Source organism: Gallus gallus, chromosome 1 (genome assembly GCF_016699485.2).
Source record: "Gallus gallus isolate bGalGal1 chromosome 1, bGalGal1.mat.broiler.GRCg7b, whole genome shotgun sequence".
In the NCBI taxonomy this organism is placed as follows: domain Eukaryota; kingdom Metazoa; phylum Chordata; class Aves; order Galliformes; family Phasianidae; genus Gallus; species Gallus gallus.
The window spans coordinates 7,322,908-7,335,445 of NC_052532.1; the positions used below are offsets into that span (position 1 = coordinate 7,322,908).

Consider the following 12,538-nt stretch of genomic DNA (forward strand, 5'->3'; position numbering starts at 1 on the left):
CATCGTTGCACAAACTTTGAAAAACAAAGTTCTCCCTTCCCTTCTCTCTCTCACAATCCCAGTAAGAGAAACTCTGTGTCTGGAAGCTCAAAAACAGGGAGTCAGGTGGACACCATCAGCTCCCTGTGGCCATAGCTCCCTCTGCAGTCAGCTCATCTACACGTGTAGCACCAACAGCACAGACCCTGTCCCAGGAACTGGACAGGACACCCAAGGTGCTCACAAAGACCCCACAGAGTACGAGCAGGGCTGAGCAGAGCCTCCAGACACCAGAATTCGTCCACTCAGGTCACGCAGCAAGTGAAGACCAGGCTGAGAAGGTTCAGGGCGTTTCAGAGCAGGCGCCCCTGCAGGTCTGGGATGCAGCAGCAGGGTTTGGTGCCTTGCTGGTGCCTTTATCAGGTGGAAATGCAGAGTGGAAAAGGACTGAGGACTACAGCTTTTTTTTTACTGGGGCATACAACTCCATATGGATCAAAAGGATTTCTGAATGGCAATAACACAACACAGCCTCCCAGTGTCATTTTGCTCACGTTTAATCACTGTTTCCAAAAACAGATTCTGAAAGCAGAAGAATCCTTCAGAAGTCAAGGAAGAATACTGTGAAAGGCGAGAGATCATTTCAGTGCATGTCAATCCACCCTGCCAGCCAGTACGTCCTGAGGAGAGCCTAACCACCTTCTGACCACGCAATGCCAAAGGCACACTTACTGAACTGCCAGCCTCAGAGCAGGACTCCCTTGTTTTACGCAGCCCAACAGCAGTTGTGCAAGGCCAACAGGAGGATGCTCTGCGGGCTCAGTAGTTTCCAGCTCTATCAGACACACATTTACCTTGTGCCAGTGCTGCCTGTTTAGCTATCATACCACACCAGGCCGTATTTGAGGAATTGTACTGCAAGCAGTAATGTACTGAAAGCAGTAATGCTCTGCTCCACCAGTCCCGTTTTTCTATCCAAGCTGTTGCTTTCCCTTCACCCAGTTCCTTGCAGGTTCCTTCTGCTGGTATCAGTATGACTTCCCATGTGAGCTCATCCTGTACCGAAGGCTCGCACGAAACTGACTCCTTGCACTTCCTTTGCATAGAACAGGATGTTGGGCAGTTTCAAAATTCCATACTCTTGCATAAATCCTTGCATAAAAATCTTATATTCATATAGCATCAGCTCAAAGGTATGTCACAGGAGAAACCTTAAAAATGAGAGCGAAGACATCAAAAAGATCAAGGTGATCTTTAAAGACCATTATTGTTTGATTGTCCGAAAGAACCACAGCAAATCTGTTTTTCTAGGTTAGATTTTCCTTCGTACATCAGCTCTTCAACCTTAGTGCAATTACTTTGTATTAGCATAAAACCATTTAGCAGTGCAGCATTTGGCTAAGTTACCAATGCAGAGGTCAACAAAGTGCACAGAATTCCAACTGCTGATGTGGGGTCTGTGCTTTCCCATCACAGCAGCTCATATAGGCACATTTTTCCATCCTGGTCTTCGCAGGTTGTTCTACAGATTAATTCTTTCCCCTTGCACAACTCGTGCTCTGAAGGTCCAAATATCCTTCAAAACAAAAATGAGACAAAGGAAAATCATACCGACGCAATGAGCATCCTTTCAAATCCTAAAGATCAAGAACCAAAATACAGCCAAAATTAGGACTGAGGCACAGCTTCTACCTGCAGACAGAGGACCGTTTGCAGCTCTGACACAGACTGAAAGATACCCGCACTCAATTCTGGCAGGTGGCAGAAGGGAAAACATTAGTAACACAATGGGAATGATCCTTGCTGAAGTCATCCTAACCTGCCTGAACACACAGTGCCTCTCTTGTGCACTTCTGAGTGTCTCTTGTGCACTTCTGGGTGCCGAAGACTGTAACGGAGAGGAGAGGACTGTTGTTTACTTCACAGAGATAAGCCTTGGGCAAGTTCTTATCTTGGTTTCCCAAGGATTACTGAATTCTCATCATTAGGCTTGGGAAGGTAAAATTTGACATCTGGGCACTACTTCTTGGGAGAATGCTTTAAAGAAAAGCATAAAGCTACAAGAAAACACAGACCCATCTAAGACATATGGGCACACACTTATTTCCAACTCATGAGCAGGAATGAGCCTCCCTGTGTATCCATTTGGACTTCACTGGGAACTTAACCAACTCCAGCTATCAAAAGTCATATCAGCTGGAACTGTACAAACAATAATTAAGTCCAGGCTTGCCAAACAGAGGCTGACACCCAGCCCTACCTTGGCACACTCTGGGAAAATAAACAAGCCAACTGTGTAAAGAAAAGCCCTCTCCTCCACAACACCCCAGATATTGCATGGATTTAAAAGGAACACACAGCCTATTGCATGTAGGCTTTACTGCCTTGTCACTGGATGTATACACGCTTGAGAGCTGCTGTGGATTAAGAAATTCCTGCAACAAAATTTATTTTTCTTCCAGTGGCTGAACCTTGGAAGAATTCAGATTTGTTTTCTACTTTACGCAATGGTTTCAATCATTTAGCAAGAATCCATTACACCCATTTGTTTATCTTTTTGAGGCAGATGTATATCATCGCCTACATTCCTGCTGTACTCTCAAGTCTAAACAACTGATATGGGATTACATTTAACAACAACAACCAACTTCTGCAGTGAGATGTGGCTCCTTGTTTTTAAAAAGGAAATGCACCTGCCAGCAGGAGCTGAACCTATAAGAACTGTGGCCATACCATTGTGGCCAAGCACAGAATTTACTGCACCTCATGACTGCAAATTCAGGGCAAGAGGTAAACGCATCTTCCTGCTTATATCACGCAGTCCAAACACAACTGCAAAGAGCCCTGGTTCAGACACACTCCTCGTGACAAACCTGGAGCCGGGGGATGCAGGAAAGGGTAAAGTTCTTCATAAGCCTCCTTGCTTTGTGTCATGCATCCTCCCTGCTGGGCTGTATGGTCAGAAAGCCTAAAGCCCCTGAATGGTGTAAGCAGCAAACGTGAGCAGCCTCGGAGCTGCAGAGCGCATGGCTCCTCCTACACAACTCCAGCTGCAGTCACCTCGAGAAGTGCTGACAGTCTGCACAAACTCAAGATGATCTCTAAGGTCCCTTCCAACCTGAGCCATTCTGATTCCGTGTTAATCCTGCTTGCAGAGCAAGGGATCAAGGTACATTCACAAAATCCATTCTGATAAGCAGGGCTGCAGGAGAAACCTCTAGAGCTCAAGGGACACGAAGGAGACACCTGGAGAGCAGGATCACTTCTCCAGCAGAGACAGCCAGACAGCAAGAGGTCTTCTCAGCAAAAGGACCAAAAAAAAAAAAAAAAAAAAACCAAAAACCAAAACCCTGCAGCTATTTTCAGAATTCTGCATCTTTTATTCTGCTGAGCACCTCAGCTCCATCTGTGGCACCACAATACAAAAAGCACAGAACTGTCATATGAGAGAAACTGAGCAAAGGGGACCGAACTAGATGGTAAGGAAGCACATATATTGAAGTCTTACCTTGAGTTCCAGAGCAGGCATGTCGTACCTCTTGTGTACCATTTCTTGCAGCTCTTTCTCCAGGTCTGCTTGGGTTGTGTTCTTGACATCAATATAGTGGCCATCTGAGCTGGCAAAGTGGCAGCTTATACTCTGCGTGAGGAAATGGGCCATCATTCACTCCCAAATTGATTGCAGAAAAAGAAAATGGTAGAAAAAGCTCCCGTGTCCCAGATGATGGACACCCCACTCCTTACTGACCTTACACCCTTACTGACCAAGTCAGCAAACTCCTTCCTCCTTTCAGATTATTCCTCTAATTGTACCCCTGGAGAAATACTCCTGCACACACACTCTTCTTTCTCCCCTCTTCCCATCCCTCTACCTCCACACACCAGAATTAGGTAGGATGCTTCCAGACACCCTGCAAGTGATAAAGCAGTACTCAGCTTTCCATCCTACAAGCTTTTATAAGCTTTGAGTATACTGCAGTGCCTGGATTTCACTTGAGTGTTGAGCAGCACAAGTCACGTTATTGCTCTTAACGACAAGCAATGCACTGCCTACCTGACCTCAGATTATCAGCAATTAAACCAGCAATCAGAGAAGCTGTAGTCAGAGCAGCTCTATGTCAGATCCTGTAATCGGTTTGTGGTTAAGCAAAGTCAAGGAGAATTCAACAAATAAAAACTGGAAAAAGAGCTACGTCAGCAGCAAGCAAAATCATGACGTTACAAAGAGTGCTGGATCATAACCCTGTTCAGGGAACTCTGAGAACTCATTAATTTACACCAAACGCAGAGTAACATCTGGATTTGGCATGATATGAGGAAGCTCCTGTGTTTCTGCAGGACACTAAACAAGGTTATGGCTCCACTACAGAGGAGAGAGCCAGCAGATGAGACTCCCAGTAGCTGATGTGCTCTCTCTGCTTTAAGGACTGCAGGAGCATAGAATGCCACTCCACTAAGCTGCTGCTGGGGCTCAGAGAAAGGGTCATATGGTGGCTGATGTAGGCAAAAAAAAAGTCAAGTATGTAACACTGCCTGTGCAGCAGTGCATGGGGGGAAATTCTGCATTGCTGCTGATGAGGGACAGAGGCTACAGCTCCCTTATGTCCCTGGATGAATCTGCTTTTGACACCAGATCAGATCGAGAAAGGAGGGCATTACCTGTTTTTCTGTTAATGATGCAAAACAGGTGATGTGAAATAGAATGTTTAACATTAAAAAATGGGTAATAATATCATATAAATAAATAAAAATTATTTATCGGATACTGGAGGCTCCTGATATTCAGAGATGAGGTACCCAGAGGGCAGGGGAAAGAAATTATGAGAAAAATTTGGGACAGCTGAAAGGGAACTATTGGGAAAGCAGATCCAGCCAGCCAGGCTTCTAATAGATTCAACCTCATTTCTGCTCCTGCTTTGTTTTCCTTAAACACCCCCACAACGTGCTCTTCAGACATGTTTATACTTTAAAAATAGAAATAAAAAACAGTAAAAAAAGAGAGAGTGTGAGCAAAAGAATATTCAGAAGGTAATAGAAAAGCTAACACATTAAGTAGTGAATTGTGGCACTGAGGTTAGTGATTAGTGGGCACGGTGGTGATGGGTCAGCAGTTGGACTAGATGATCTTAGAGGTACTTCCAACCTTAATGAGTCTTTGATTCTATGATTCCAATCCAAATATTCATGAGCTTGCCAGGGGGAGAGGTGAGGTATTATTTTGATCAGTTTAAATGTAAACAAACAGCATGAGTTGGCTCCTTACCTTTCGGAAACCCGATGTCTTGTTTATCCCGGAGCCGTGAATGAGCAGGGGATGGAAGAACACTGTGTCTCCCTTCTCCATGACAAGGTGAACCTTGGGACTCTTCTCATTGTAATCAAGTATCCCATGAAACAGTTTGTTTGTTTTACCCTAGGAAAAATAAAATTAAAAAAAAAAAAAAGCTGAGTTGAAATCACTCAGTTAAAGATGGAGCAAGTGCAGACCCCCACTGCAAGGAAAAGTAGAGAGCTCCTGATCTGTGTTCTTCTGGGCAGTATACTCAGTATAATCAACTAAGAGCCTGCCTGCTTGCCAACCAGTCTTCCTACTACAAGTCTGAGGTACAGCAGAATAACACTGCCTCTATTTTCTGAAGCTCTATGCTGATAACCAAGAGTTTCTCTGCTGGAGAGAACAGAGAAGAGCACCTCTGGAGTCCAGCTTTCTGCTCCCCATAAAACCATCATCAGTGCTGGGCCAGGTGAGGTAGCATCTGTTCTTAGGATGAAGATAACACTAGATATTTAACCCCAGCCAGTTGTTTGTTTTCCATTTCTCTTCCATAGGAAAGCGCACGTGCTCACCAAGCGGGAATGAATTAACAGTAGAGAGTCCTCAGACTTGGCAAGGACACTGGAAAATGGTTGCATATGGGTGCATTGTATGGCTACAATGTGCCAGACTATTCAGAAGCCTTAGGTCCTGGCCCTGAACTTGGGGTGCAATTCAGTTCCAGAAAAGAATCCCCTCCAACACCTAGGTCCACAAGTTGGAGAGCATACTGGAGAGTAGGCCAACATTTCTCCATGATTTACCAGGCATTTCTTGATGAAGAAACAAAGCAACCTCACTCCACAGGGCTTTACGTGAAGTTGGGTACAAGAGCAAATCTGCCAGGTTCAGGAGAGCCACTGCTGAGTTATACAGAGTGAAGTAAACTAAGCAACTCTGCCAGAAAGCAACAGTGAGTGTTTGGACAGACAGAAAAGCCATTGCTGAAAGCCTCAGCTTTGTCCTGAGCACCATCTCTCCATGTGAACCCTCCCCAGCTGCAGCATGGCCCCAGCACACACACACACACACCCCCAGTGCCTCCATGCAACTCTACCTCCCACTCCGGATAGCCGTGAGGCTTCAGGGGCAATGTGTGTGTCCCTGGCAGGACAACTAGGCACCCGTTGTTCTCATCAGCCCTCTGCATGGCAGTCCAGGAGCACACGATGCGGTCCGCCGGCCGGAATGGGAAATAGTGCAAGTCCTGATGCATGGGGTGGAGAAAAGTCTGTTTATCTGCAACACAAGGTCAAAATCTTCAACCTCATCAAACATGACACGGTCTCTTCCTTCCCATGAAGACACTGCACTTGTATCATGTCTGAAGAAGGCACTGCTTGCAAGCATGAAGACTTTGCTGACTTTACATATACTCCAGACCACCACTGATTTGGAAATGAAATGGGTTAGCTTGTGCTCTCATCCCTAGAGTCCAAGTCCAAGAGCAGAGTAGTGCACTTCCATCAGCAATGGCATGGGAACACAGTGCGTGCCAGGAAGCCACCTGGCCGTGTGACCCTTCAGAAGACTCCTCCTTTTGGTGGCCTCCACCACCCGTGTGCCAAGCTTTTGCCTTTCACTGGCTGCTGTCCAATTTGTGAACGTTTAACCTACGCAGTATTGCATAAACCTTTCACAGTACAAAGACTTTCAACAGCAGCACTGGAAAGGCTATCAAATCATTTGATCTATTGCTGTGTTGTAAGCAGAATCAACCCTCCCTGAGTTGTGCCAACAGATGTTTATTCAGTTTTCTCTCTTCCTGTTTTTAAATCTCCCCAGAAAGTCTACTCAGCACTCTGCTGGCCTTCTTCCTAAAGATTTATTTTCCCCCTGAAGTCTAAACAAAAAAATTTTACTGAAAATTTGCTTGCTACTTCTCTTCCCACTATGGAAATGGAAACATATCATCCTCTTCCACACCAAAACCTCTTACATATTAGATGATTTATTTTGCCATGGAGTTTACACCTCAGATAGACACAGCCAGGGCGTTTCTACTTGCCTCATCTGCCACATCATTTAGATTTCAGGCAGCCTCAAAAACTCTCCAGAGGACTGCATCTCTCCTAAAGTATTCTCAGAATCATGGAACAGCTTCTGATTTCTTGACTGCTCTTGTCTTATTTTTGCATTACGAATGCTTGGTCTCCTGGTGAATTTCCAAACAAAAATAACACATCTTTCTGTGGTGTTTCTAAGGTGACAACTGGGGATGACTTTCACAAGGTCAGTATTTTTAATAGTTCAGCACACTGTGTGTCTGCTCAGAACCTGCGCACTTGAGCACAGGAAACACAGCTCAGGTCTCACCATTACTAAACTAAGGCAGCTTGTGCAGAGCAGAAGTTACCTTGACAAACTGCAACACACACAGGTTCTCTTTTTCCCTACTCATTGCTCTCATATATGTTATGATTTAAATTTCCAGCAGCAGTCAAAGCCAGGCTTCAAAATCCTTCTTTTGGCACATGTTTAAATACCTTCATATCAAACCACTGGGCGCACACCAACTGACAGTGAGGTCAGGAGCATATAAACTCTGAGCAAAGGATGATCTCTGTATTTACTGCCTTTTGCTGAGGTCCACAGAAGCACTTATTTTCAACACCTTTGAAAAGTCAAGCTTAAAAGCATGCCATATTTCCAACAGCAAGCCTCTGTGCAAGTGTAGCTGGCTGAATAGGGAGCTCGCTGGCCCACTCTGAAAGTCAGTGGTGCAGCCAAGAAAATAACAGTCTTTAGAGAAAACAGACAACAGCAACAACAACAAAAAACACTTAAAATTGAAATACAATAAATGTTATCACAGTAAGTCACGCTTTAAAGAAAACAACCTATACCAAAAGACGCCTCAATTCTGGCCAGATAAACAATGTACACACATTAATTTCTGTACTTCTCTTTCCCAAGATCTCCTTACCAGAATCTGGAAGTTTATTTATCAGCATGGTGTGCATTGCCATTATGTTGGGCCCAGTGAAGCACTCGACGTACTTGAGGATCTACAGGGAAGACGACATTAGAAAACATTATCAGAAACATGAGGTGAAACTGCTGAGGATGAGGGCACAGTAGGTGGGTCATCCACCACAGGAGGTGATGAACACTGCTTTAAGTTTCCCCTCCAGACCTCCATCCATCCTATGTTCATGCAGAACATACAGAGGATGGTTTCATATCTTTCCTGATAAATATGCTTATGGGAGTGACATACAGAGGCTTTAAGTGATAATGGATATGGTTTTAGCAGAACCAAAAAAAGTTTCTTCAGGTAGGCATTAAAATCCAAATAATTTCATATATACTTTTCCACAACCGTTCTATTTTTATTTAAGTTTTGTTTTGTTTTTTACCTGTGGCAGGGTACAGTATCTGAACAACTCCTCATTCTCCTGGAAGTCCTGCACTTTATTAACGACGCTTTCAGTCTGGCCGTACTGGGATCTCAGGGCCTCATTTTTCATAATCATAGCTCCGGGAACTCTCACCTCTTTCTTACAGATTCTTATGAACTCCTTCCTGAAAAGGAGAGGGAATAAGAAGACGGAGCACGTTTTCACTATTTTTGGCCAAATGACTCTCCTCAAGCACGCTGAATCCAGCAACACCACGCACACATATTCAGTTAAAGCCCAACTTCATCTAGCTTCCTAAAGCTTCCCCAGGATACTGCTGTACATAAGACCCACCAGCACCTTGGGCAAAGTGTCCTGTACCTGAAACGCTCAATGTCTTCATCAGAAACAAGCTTCCTAATGAGCAGATAACCATTGTCTTCATAGAACTGCCTTTGCTCTGTAGTGAGGATATCATTGTCCAGAGTAAAGCTGAGAAACACAAGGGAAACACATGAGTGCAGAGCAGGTGCAATGGGAGAACCAGATCCCCAACCAGTGCCTGAAGGAAATCAGTGAGAAATCCTCCCCATGGCAGATGCTGTGGTTTTTTCCTCTCTCTACAAAGGAGGTTATATTATAACTTACCGAAATCTCCCTGGCTGATGAACAGCACTAACTTGTGCTGAAGTAGGAATGAATGTCTGGAATGAAAATTAAGGAACTCCTGCACAAGAGTAGAACATCTACACGTCCTGAATCCTACTGTATGGTTCACGTTAAGAGCACATGCTGTGCTGGACACCCTGCTTCTGTTCTTGCTTATTCTGCTCTGAGAGATCTTTCCCATCTTCTGAGTAGCATGCCTAGCAAAGAACTGTAACATAGCAGAATAGCACAGCCTTGTCCACACATATAGGAAAGTTGGTACAGTGCCTGAGACTCCAGAGGAGGACAGAGGGTTTATCTCCAAGAACATAAAGCTATTTAATGAGATGCTCATTGGAGATGTTTACTTGCCTAGTCTCCTCATGCTCCAGAGAACAGTCAAACCTATCCAAAGCCTGCGCTGTCCCCTGGAGGTGCTTCTCCATCTCTCCCCTCCAATTGCTGCTGTGCCAAATTCAGAGCCAGAATTCAAACGAGATGAACCCGGGACTTCACACTCACACACAGTGGCAGTACAAACCTGCTCTGCCTCCAGTTATTGCACAGAGCAGATCCCTCCAAACCTCTCAGGGGAAGCACAGAAAGAGGAAAGCCTATGGGCCCGTCCTCTCCCACAGCTCGTTTCAACTGCTTTAAATAAACACAACTGCTTTCTCTTATGCAGAAACAGTACAATCTCATCCACGGAACAATTAAGCATCACTCGATAATGAATACTCACAACAGCTTTGCACAACGGTATTGAAACTCACGAACATCTGTCTTCTTCAATGCTCAAGGACTGCTGACCAAGACACATGCACCAAATGAACCCTAACAGCACCCTCCTGAGCACACCTCCTCCTCCTTGAAGCAGAAGAGAGAAAACAAACCCACCAAGCACTTGGATGCCCTCCTCCTGGGCTTTGCAGTACTTCTCCCTCTCTCTGGCTTTGTTCTTGCCAACTCCACAGCACTCAGAAGACAGGCATGAGTTAACTGAGTTGCTCTGCATGTGTTTACGTTACTCAGAACAAGAGGTGCAGAGGATGGAAAGGAGCTGCGACCTCTGGCATCTCATTTTTGTGAAGACAGAGTATTTAAACCATCCCCTTTCCATCACACACCCTCAGTTGGTAATCACACGCTCACAGAACAGACATGTTAACAAACTGTGCAGACAGAGTAGCACCGGGGAGCACTCACAAGCAAGCAAATGCCTTTGGAAAAGGCTGAACCACAGGCACAGTAAAGTTCAAGATCCCCAGGAGCCCTACTAGCACCACTGGTACGTGCCTGAAGAAGTCAAACAACCAAATAATGCCAGCTGTGTGGCTGCTTTCTGAATCTCCCACTTGCCTGCATGTTTGAGGTGACCTTTAATTCTACAGCCTGTGTGCTATTTCCCCCCCACCGCTGTTGTGTAGAAATATCCAATCTTCCAATATGCATATTCCAACATTATGAATATTCATGTCTAAAACACCAATTCGTAAGAACAAATACGAGAGGAAGACGTTTCTCCATTCATAAAAGGAGAGAGAGTCTCTGGGAGGAAAAGTGACTGTCATGCCACATTCACCAAAGCCCAGTACTAAACCAGTACACAGAGGGGACATAAATCAAACAAACCTACTCCTACTGCTTTCTGTCATTTCCTTTACCCACATATCCTTCTCATTCCAGCCCGGTTTAATCACTATTTTGTCATAATCTTTTCGTATTACAGCCTTCAAAGCTGGATATACCAACAGCAGCACATGTAAACTGGCTCCAGTCTTGTCTTGAAGGGTCCCCTGGTTTGCTTGAAACAACACACACCAGCCAAGCAATCATGGGGAAATGCCTTGGGATCCCATCAGGAATTTACTCTCCCCTTACAACCAGGGTAATTTTATTCCAGGTTTATGTTCTTGCCTGCACCTTTATCAACCTGATCTAATGGGTGGCAACCCTGAGCACAACAAGGTGTTGGAACAAGATGGTCTTCAAGTTCCCTTCCAGTCATTGTATGAGTTAACTACTACTCTTATACCTTTATAGTTTGTATACATTTGGAGACTCTAACATCCTACTTAATCACATCCTCTTCACCAATTTATTATAATTCAAAAAACTTGCCAGCATTCAGATGAGAATTGGCAGCGTTTTAAACTTTAAGTAATGTTTTTGGCAGCATCTTTAAAAACAGCACCAGCAGACAGCCTTCACTTAACTTGTGGAAACGTGGAACTTCCTGTCCCAATCACATTCCTTTAATCTACTGTAAAATGGATCACCTCCAAGGTCTGCTCACTTCCCATTCACGAGCACAGCACAAACAAAAGTTCTATGCTTTTCCTGTTGCTGGTGTAATGGTCAAAGCCCATACCTGCCAGCAAGGTCTGAGGCTCACTGTGTGATTGCTAAACCCTGCAGGGTTCGTTTCCCTCAAACCCATTAATCTTTAGGATAGACCCTCCTGCTCGCTGCTCCCGTCACTGCACACCGACACCCCCACTAGCAGCCAGCTGCAACATGAACACTGTTGTGTTTTCAGCGTGTTTTATGGTCAGACCCTGAAAAACAAGCAAACAAAGCCACGTGCCAGGGAACGGTGCCAAGAGGCGGCCAGACATCAGGTGCACACACAGCCCTGTGCCCAGGCTACGGGGCTGAAACCCAGGGAGGAAACAGCAGACAGCAAGAGGCTTTGGGGGTGAGAGGGCTGCTGAGCCCAGAAGGCCAGGCAGAACTCCAGGGCACACAGCAACCCTGCTGCATCCCTGCTTGGAGCACACCACCAACCCACAGCCAGGTCACAGCCCCCACCCCAGGAGTGCCAACATCCCGCTGCCCTTCCCACCCAACGCAGAAAGGATACGAGTGCAGGGGCTGTCCGCGGGGTCAGGTGCCGCAGGATGGCGTCCAGCCGAGCCGCCGGCCCTGACCGCTTCCCCAGCTGCTCCATTGCGCCCGGCAGCCAGAGCGCCCCTCCCGCAGCCTGACCCTATATACGCAGCCGGGGAGGAGCGGAGCCCCATCATGCTCTGCAGCCTTCGCCTGGGCTGCACATGCGCCAGCAGCCGTGCATGCTCAGAAACGTTGCAAGAACGCTGCCGGGAGCCAAGAGCTGGCACGGTTTGTAAATGGGAGGGCCCGCTGGAGGCTGGAAGGACGCGGGGAAGCTCCGAGCGTGCTTCTGCATACTCTGCCATTCCTGTGTTTTCCTCCTTCTCTGTCAGCACTTACTGAGCTGCAAGGATTTAATCGGCCC

At 45.8% G+C, this 12,538-nt stretch overlaps 1 protein-coding gene across 1 annotated transcript; it reads right to left on the reverse strand.

Annotated features, from left to right (window-relative positions):
• Positions 1–518: 518 nt before the first annotated feature.
• Positions 519–12,256, reverse strand: PHYH (phytanoyl-CoA 2-hydroxylase). The gene is made up of 9 exons (XM_424238.8): positions 12,146–12,256; positions 9,283–9,338; positions 9,016–9,126; positions 8,653–8,818; positions 8,220–8,301; positions 6,351–6,532; positions 5,243–5,392; positions 3,488–3,619; positions 519–1,555 (listed from the first exon to the last, which is right to left on the reverse strand). The coding sequence occupies exons 1-9, from the start codon at positions 12,230–12,232 to the stop codon at positions 1,502–1,504; spliced, it is 1,020 nt and encodes a 339-aa protein (XP_424238.6). The 5' UTR covers positions 12,233–12,256; the 3' UTR covers positions 519–1,501.
• Positions 12,257–12,538: the final 282 nt, after the last annotated feature.